General features: G+C 41.4%; 1 protein-coding gene across 1 annotated transcript; it reads left to right on the top strand.

Moving 5' to 3' along the window:
• Window positions 1-1,837: 1,837 nt before the first annotated feature.
• Window positions 1,838-8,541, top strand: LOC147352319 (olfactory receptor 1D5-like). The gene has a single exon (XM_086359664.1). The coding sequence runs from the start codon at window positions 3,582-3,584 to the stop codon at window positions 4,572-4,574; it is 993 nt and encodes a 330-aa protein (XP_086215790.1). The 5' UTR covers window positions 1,838-3,581; the 3' UTR covers window positions 4,575-8,541.
• Window positions 8,542-9,326: the final 785 nt, after the last annotated feature.

Raw genomic sequence — 9,326 nt, forward strand, 5'->3', positions numbered from 1 at the left:
GACACCCTAAAATATGTCAGGAACTGCCCCAGGCTCAGAGCTAAAAGGCACTGACTACAACTTCAATCTCATGGCTCCCTTTTATGAAGACAATAGGAGGCTGAGGAAAAAGATGAAAAAAGAATCTAAAAGAGAGTGGATATATGTATACATATAACCGATTCACTTTGCTGCGCACTTGAAATTAACACTGTAAATCATATAATTACTCGTATAATAAAAAATTTAATAAAATAATTAAGAAGAAAAAAGTTTAGAATGTTTCCATCACATCCAAAAGAAAGCCTGTATTCTTCAGCTGTCTGCTTCTTACCCATCACCCTTCTCTCGTGTGTAAGCAATCACTAACTTACTTCCTGTCTCTATAGATTTCCCTATTCTGGCCTTCCATATGAACGGAATAATATCATACGTGGTCTTTGGTGACTGGCTTCTTTCATGCTTTCAGGGTTCATCCATGCTGCAGCATGTACTAGTACTTCATTCCTTTTTAGGGCTGAATAATGTTCTATTGTATAGATGTGCCACATTTTGTTTATCCATGCCCAAGAAACAGACACATAGATTATTTCTATCTTTGGAGCATTATGTGTGTATTAGTTGCTCAGTCATGTCTGACTCTTTGCGACCCCATGGACTGAACCCCACCAGGCTCCTCTGTCTGTGGGATTCTCCAGGCAAGAATACTGGAGTGGGTTGCCATGACCTCCAGGGATCTTCCTGACCCAGGGATGGAACCATGGTCTCCCGCATTGCAGGCAGATTCCTTATCGTTTGAACTTGTAATGCTACGATAAACATTCATGTACAAGTTTGCATGTGGACCTATGTTTTCATTTCTCTTGGGAGATACCTAGAGTGGAACTGCTGAGTCATTTGGTAACTCTGTGATTAGCCTTTTGAGGAATTGCTAGACTGTTTCCAAAACGGCTGCACCATTTTTCATTCCCATTGGCAGTATAGAAGTGTTCTGATTTCTTTACCTCCTTGCAAAGGCTTGTTATTTTCTGAACTGTTTATTATCTGAATTGTTCCTAGAGGGTGTGAAGTGGTGGCCTTCATTTGCATTTCCCTGATGACTAATGATGTTCAGCATCTTGCTGTGTGCCTATTGGCCATTTGTATATCTTCCTTGGAGAAATGCCTTCAGAATCTTTGCCTGCTTTTAATTGGGTCATTTTTCTTTTCATTATTCAGTTATTAGAGTTCTTTATATATTCTACATGTAAATATCTTATCAGATATATAATTTACAAATATTGTCTACCACTGTGGAATTATTTGTACTTTCTTGATACTGTCATTGGGAGAACAAACATTTTTAATTTTGGTTAAATTGAATTTATTTTTTCTTCTGTTGCTTTTGGTGTCATATATAAGAATTCTTTGCCAAATCTAAGGTTTGAAGATTTGCCTATGTTTTTTTCTGAGCCTTTCAGAGGAGGCTGGTGGGGTACAGCCCATGGGGTCGCAAAGAGTCGGACATGACTGAGCAACTAATACACAGATATAATGTTAGCTCTTATATCTTTGTCATTCATCAATTTTGAGTTAAATTTTGCATAGAGTGCAAGGTAAAAGTTCACCTCTTTGGCACATGGCTATCCTGGTGGCCCAGAATGGCCCAGAACTATTTGTTGAAAACATCTTTTCCCCGCTGATCTTGACATCATTGTTGAAAATCAGTTGACAACAGACACATGAGTTTATTTCTGGAATCTCAATTCTATCCTATTGATCTATAGGTCTACCTTTATTGCTTTGTAGTAAGATTTGAAATTGGGAAGTGGAATCCTCCAAATCTGTTTTTGTTTTTCAAAATGGTTTTGGCTATTCTGGGTCTCATGCAATTTCACATGGATTTTTGAACTAATTTACATGAAGTTCTACAAAGAAGTCAATTGGGATTCTGACAGAGGCTGTATTTAGTCTATAGATCTAACTGGGGACTATGCCATCTTAACAATATTAAGTCTTCCAATCCATGAGCATGGGGTTTTTTTCTGATTATCTAGATCTTTAATTTCTTTCAACAATATTTGTAGTTTTCAGAGTATAAATTTTGAATTTTTGTTAAATTTATTCCTAAAGATCATTTTCTGTTTGGTGCAATTATGAATAAAATTATTTTCTTAATTTCATTTTCTGATTATTTATTACAAGTATAAAAATGCAATTTTTCTATATTCATCTTGCTCCTGCAACCTTTTCTGACTTCATTTATTATTGTAGTTTTTTAGTAGGAATATTTAGTAAGATTTACTATATGCAAGATCATGTCATCTTTGAAGAGAGATACTATAATTCCTCATTTCCAATCTAGATGTCTTTTAATCATTTTTCTTGACTAATCATCTTGGCTAAATTAAGTTTTCATTTTAGTTTAAATTTTTTCGTATTGCTTGAATGATTCACACTGGAATTTTTTTGGCTTTTAATCAATAAATTCCAACGGAGTGTAGAAGCTATTTTTATTTGGAAAAATAATTCCATGTAATATAGTTTTAAATTCATATCTTAAGCTGTTGAAGAAATTCCAACAAATTCTAAACACTAGAAATGGACAATAAATGAAATCAAGTTTAATTTGAAATCTAATGCACACCAAATCATACCAAAAAGATGATAAAGATGACATGTACAAAAAAGAAACTCTAGGTAAACCTCATTTATATTAGTGAATACCACTACAAAAGCCTAAATAAAACATGATAAGTAATTTAAACCAGGAGTGTTAACATATTTTTCTGTTTCTGCTTTTTGACTGTTCTAGGTCTTCACTGCAGTACATGTGCTGTTTGTGGTGTGTGGGCTTAGTTGCCCCTTGGTGGTATTTTTAAATATTAGAAAAACTATTAACATAGTGTCTCATGATAGGCACTGAAAAGTATCTGGTTAAAAATGCAACAGCTACACCTGATTTTTGAAACACTATTGGTAAAATACAAAGAAAGATGGTTGTTAATATATACATACATCGCTGCTTAAATCTGTTTATATTGGTCATTCTGCTTAAAACTCTTTACACAGTATAAAATTTTTAAAATCTTAACAAGGCTAGCATGATCTGGGTACTTCTTACTGCACAACCTCATAACCCTTTGTTTATTTTCAATGGCATTTTGGTTGACTGTCTTAGGCTTCCCAGATCATTTTATCAGTAAACAGTGATACATTTTTCTTTTCCCTTCCAACAGTTTTACTTTTACCCTCTTTGTCCAATTGTACAGTATCCATTTGCTATAATGCATATACCTGTTTCAAATATTATTTTCAAATTTATGCAATATCAAAATACAGCATACGAAATCTTTAGGCACTTCAAGGATATTGTAAGATGACAGGACTTAAAATAAGACACAGACATTATTTCCATAATATTGAATATGCCAGATCAGAAGTTGCTGGAATGATTAGGCTGCATAAAGATTTTCTACATTATGGTTTTTTTCTCTGGTATTACTTTGCTGCTTATGGGAAAAAAATTCTGAAATCCAGCCTGAAGTATTTTTATTGTTAAGAAAATAGTTGATTTTGCCTATCTGAATGTCCTTACTCAATCAAAGGCAATTAGTAAATATATGTTGGTACTGATGTTGCAGACAGCTGGGAAAATGCATGGCAGCAACCAAAGTGGGGTCTCTGACTTCCTACTCCTGGGGATCTCGGAGAGTCTTGAAGAGCAGCAGATCATGTTTTGGATGTTCCTGTCCATGTATCTGGTCACAGTAATGGGAAACTTGCTCATCATCTTGGCCATCAGCTTTGATTCCCACCTACACACTCCCATGTACTTATTCTTGGCCAACCTCTCCTTCACCGACCTCTTCTTTGTCACCAATACGATCCCCAAGACATTGGTGAACCTTCAGTCCCAGGACAAAGCCATCTCATACACAGGGTGTCTGACCCAGCTCTACTTCCTGGTCTGCTTGGTGACCCTGGACAACCTCATCCTGGCCACGATGGCATATGACCGCTATGTGGCCATCTGCCGCCCTCTCTGCTACATCACAGCCATGAGCCCTGGGCTCTGCATTTTGCTCCTCACCTTGTGTTGGGCCCTCTCTGTCCTGTACGGTCTCTTTCTCACCCTCCTCATGACCAAGGTGACCTTCTGTGGGCCCCGGAGAATCCACTACATCTTCTGTGAGATGTACGTCCTGCTGAGGCTCGCCTGTTCCAATACCCAGATGATTCATACAGTGCAGATTACCACAGGTTGCTTCATCTTCTTCACCCCCTTAGGGGTCATGGTCATGTCCTATGTCTGGATTGTCCAAGCCATCCTCCGAATACCATCAGCCTCCAGCAAATACAAAGCTTTCTCCACCTGTGGCTCCCACTTGGCTGTGGTCTCCCTCTTCTATGGGACACTTAGTATGGTATATCTGCAGCCCCTTAAAACCCACTCCATGAAGGACTCAGTAGCCACAGTGATGTATGCTGTGGTGACCCCCATGATGAACCCTTTCATCTACAGCCTGAGGAACAAGGACATGCATGGGGCACTGGGAAGACTCCTCTTAGGAAAAGCCTTCCAGAGGTTGATAGGAAGGAAACTGAGGCACTGAAGTGGAGTCTGGGGATTTCCTCCATCATGTGCAAGGCATTATCCTGTATGAGATACAGGAGTTAATTAAGACACAGATCCAGCCCAGAATGAATTTGTTGCTTTATAGTAAAGAAAAGACATGTATGTGTAACCCAATGACCCCTAGACTTCACCAGCCTTGGCAATAAATAAGGGCACACTAAGACTAACAGAAGGAGTCTGCTTTTAATCAACAGCAGAAGAAATTCAAAGAAATCGTCAAAGAAATCTTTCAACTTGTCAGACAAGACCACAGTCCAAGCCTCATCCAGATATATTCAATTATAGCCTAAGGAGGTCACTCATGCTAATATACATCCACTGAAATTTCTGAGCTCTGACCTTCTCTTAGGAGAATGGCTTGCAAGCCATTTATAGATGATGGTTTGTGTTACCCCCACTGCAGGTGTCATAGGCAAAACTGCCCCTTACCAGATACACTGCCAGGGAGGGTATATGCCAAGAATTTTTTTTTCATCATTTATCTTTATTTATTTATTTTTGTTTGTTTTTGTTTTTTTTAATTTTATTTTATTTTTAAACTTTACAATATTGTATTAGTTTTGCCAAATATCGAAATGAATCCGCCACAGGTATATCTGCGTTCCCCATCCTGAACCCTCCACCCTCCTCCCTCCGCTCCCCTCCCCTCCCTCTGGGCCATCCCAGTGTACCAGCCCCAAGCATCCAGTACCGTGCATTGAACCTGGACTGGTGACTCGTTTCATACATGATATTATACATGATTCAATGCTATTTTCCCAAATCTCCCCACCCTCTCCCTCTCCCACAGAGTCCGTAAGACTGATCTATACATCGGTGTCTCTTTTGCTGTCTCGTATACAGGGTTATTGTTTCCATCTTTCTAAATTCCATATATATGCATTAGTATACTGTATTGGTGTTTTTCTTTCTGGCTTACTTCACTCTGTATAATAGGTTCCAGTTTCATCCATCTCATTAGAACTGATATCAATCTGAAATAATGAGAGTGGTGAACGACGATGCCATCAAGACAGTACCACAGCCTGGGTTCTCCAGAAGTAGGCGCTGAGATGGAGTTTGGAGTACAAGGTGTTTGTTAGGAATAGACATATGTGAAAGAACAAGTGAAGAAGCTCCATCAGGCAGAGGACGAAGTCAAATTACAGGCAAGCCACAAAGTGCTGACCAACCCAGCACGGAGATCTCGAGTGAACACTGACCATCAGAGTTGTCTCACAGCAAGCCAAAACGGACAGGCTTTATAACCCCCAGGTGTGGACTACCCTGGGGAAGAAGCAGCTGCAAACAAGGAGGGTATGTGCAGCTGAAGAAAACCCTTGAGGAGCTGACAGCTAGGCTCTCTGCTGACTGCTGCATTCTCCACAGCTAGAAAGCAAGCCTGTCACTGAAGAGGGATCTGGGAAGCACAGCTCCATTTTTTCAATGCAGAGGCATTGTCTTCGAGGGCCACCTATAGCTAGTTAGAAAGTTCAGGTTTTATTCTGTATACATAAATGCCTCTTTGCATAAACTGTTGTGAAGGACATTCAGGTAACTTAGAAGTTCCCTCTGGATAGGGAAATAGGGACATCAAAGTAAGAAAGAAACTTTTCACTAATTATTCATTTCTGCAGCTTTATTTTTTATCATGTTTATGTTACTAAAAAAAAAAAAAACACTGTCAAGAGTAAAATGAAAAATAAGTCTGCAACCTTCCTTCCATACCCCCATATCTGCTTTGATATCCAAAGAGTAACCCACAGTTAATCCTTTCCTCCATAGATTTTTCTGGCCCAACAATTTGTCTATGTCTACATAGGAACAAACTACTTAAAATTACCTAGACACAGCAATAAGACTCTGTGTTATCTTCATAGTTCAAAGTTCAGAGCAATAGAAGAGAGACCTAGACGGGTAGTGATCAACGCTGCTGGAGTGGTTTTTGCCAGGTTGCCAGTGTGGCAGTGCCCACTACAATAAGCATCTTACCTCCTGACCCAAGCCCACATGATTAGACCACTAACTCTGTGAAAGTGAAAGTCCTTCAGGGTCTGACTCTGCGACCCCATGGACTATACAGTCCATGGAATTCTCCAGGCCAGAATACTGGAGTGGGTGGCCTTTCCATTCTCCAGGGGATCTTCCCAACACAGGGATCAAACCCAGGTCTCCCGCATAGCAGGCAGATTCTTTACCAGCTGAGCCACAAGGGAAGCCCAAGAATACTGGAGTGGGTAGCCCATCCTTTATCCAGTGGATCTTCCCAATCCAGGAATCAAACCAGGGTCTCCTGCATTGCAGGCGAATTCTTTACCAACTGAGCTATCAGGGAAGCCAGAGTAACAGTGCCACACTGGCTTGTAGAGCATTTTCCATATTCAATTTTATTGTTTAGCAAGGATCCTCCCAGTTCCCATTCTAGTGTGCTCCTTCAGCCTTTTATCTACAAACGTCTATTCAGCAGCACCAAGCCCTGGGCTGCAGACAGCTGGGGAGCCAGTTTTTCTCTGAAAACCATGTGTGTGTTTGTGTGTGTGTTGGAGGAGGGTGGAACAGCATCATAATTTTTCCACTACCCACAATAGGCATCCCGCCTTGGGCCTACAAGTTTTCCAAGGACTAATAATTTATGACTGAATCCTATATATATATAATGTATTATTGACGCCAAAATACTAAAACTTCAAAGTTAAAATTACTAATTTTTTTTTCAATGTCTACAAATACAAATGTCTAAAGGGCCTTCAAAAGTATGATGCTCCCATTGGGAGATCCCAGCTGAAGGGAATACCTCCTGCCCAGCTCTGGTAGGAAAGGGTAAGGGCTATCTACAGTGATCTCCTTCCCCATTCAGGACTCTACCCCAGACTCCAGATCTCTAGCTCAAGACAAGACATCCCTTCCCCCGCTCCAGCCATTTTCTACAGGGTTGGCACTGCTGAGCCCCCCAAATCCACAGCGGTTACAGCTGTCTCTAGAAGAGAGCAATAGAAGAGAGACCTGTGTGCCGTGGGTCTGAGGCAAACAACGCTAAAGAGAAATGACAGCCACTCGGAGTGCATCGGCTCCGCCACGGAAGCCGGCTAAAGCGCCAAGGAGAACCTCGGCCACCCCAAAGCGAGAGCCGCCAGAGTAAGGAGGCAGCATCCACTGGAAAGTCTTCAGAGGAGGGGTTGAGCCTCCTGTTTGATAGACCAATGGGAGGCCCTGATTGATTGGTCCTTGTAAACCCGGACTTCTGGGTCTCTCACCCCTTTCAAACCCCCAGGAGGGGCTGACCAAAGACACCGGCCAACAGCCAATGAGGAGATCAGAAAAGCGGGACTCCCGCAGAACCAGCTAATGAAAAGCTGGGAAAAGTCGGCGCTCTATTCATTCCCAACCGCCGCAAAGCGACGCCTGCTGCTTCCGCTGGTTGCGCGCGCCCTCCAGTGGCGGCTGGGCAGAGATCTTCAGCTTCATTACTGTTGTTCAGTCACTCAGTCGTATCCGACTCTTTGCGACCCCATGGACTGCAGCACTCCCGGCTTCCCCGTCCTTCACCATCTCCCGGAGCTTGCTCAAACTCATGTTCATTGAGTCGGTGATGCCATCCAACCATCTTATCCTCTGTCGTCCCCTTCTCCTGCCTTCAATCTTTCCCAACATCAGAGACTTTTCTAGTGAGCCGTCTCTTCGCCATCAGGTGGCCAAAGTATTGGGGCTTCAGCATCAGTCCTTCCAATGAATATTCAGGGATGATTTCCTTTAGGATTGACTGGTTTGATCTCCTGGCAGTCCAAGGGACTCTCAAGTCTTCTCCAACACCACAGTTCAAAATCATCAATTCTTCAGCACTCAGCCTTATATACGGTCCAACTTTCACATCCATATATGACTACGGGAAAAACCATAGCTTTGACTATACGGACCTTTGTTAGCAAAGTAATGTCTCTATATAAATGTCATTATAGAAACTTAAATCTAGTTTCCCATCTTTGCGGTGGTGGTGGTGGTCGTGGTCATGGTGGTGTAGTCACTAAACCACGTCCGACTCTTGCATAGTGTTCAGTCAAGTCAGAGGAAAGGATGTCCCTGCCAGCCCTCCAGGTCCACTGGGGAGCAAAACAGTCCTGGATCCTTTTACCTTTCCTTAAACTAAGTAATGGGCTTCCCAAGTGGCGCTAGTGGTAAACAACCTGCCCGCCCATGCAGGAGATGGAGGAGACCCAGGTTTGCTCCTGGGTCAGGAAGATCCCCTGGAGGAGGGCATGCAACCCGTTCCAGTATTCTTGCCTGGAAAATTCTACAGACAGAGGAGCCTGGCAGGCCACAGTTCACAGGGCTGCAAACAGTCTGACACAAGTAAGACACGAACTTAGCACACATGCAAACTAATAATTCTTTCCTACCAGCACCAAGCACCTACTCCCACTGCCCTGGCTCTGTCTTTTGTCGAGGAATTTGATGCAAAGTTTCCAAATGAAATATGAGCAGACTAAGTCTAAGATTACATTTTTTAAACAACGTGTAATGACAACAATCAGATAGTTAAACAAGCAAAGGCATTTGATAAAATTTAACATCGATCACTGAGTTTAAAAACAAAATATTCTCAGCAAATTAGGAATTCAAAGAAACCTTAATTAATTATTAAAGACTTAGAAGACCACAGTGAATTACAAACTGTATGATACTCCAGAAGCATTCCTGCTAAAGTCTAAATGGATATTAATAGCCCTACTGCCATCAATTTCGTTTAACGTTT

The sequence above is a fragment of the Bos grunniens genome, chromosome 19 (assembly GCF_055505025.1).
Source record: "Bos grunniens cultivar Pamir isolate PY7600 chromosome 19, Bosgru_T2T1.0, whole genome shotgun sequence".
NCBI classification, from domain to species: Eukaryota; Metazoa; Chordata; class Mammalia; order Artiodactyla; family Bovidae; genus Bos; species Bos grunniens.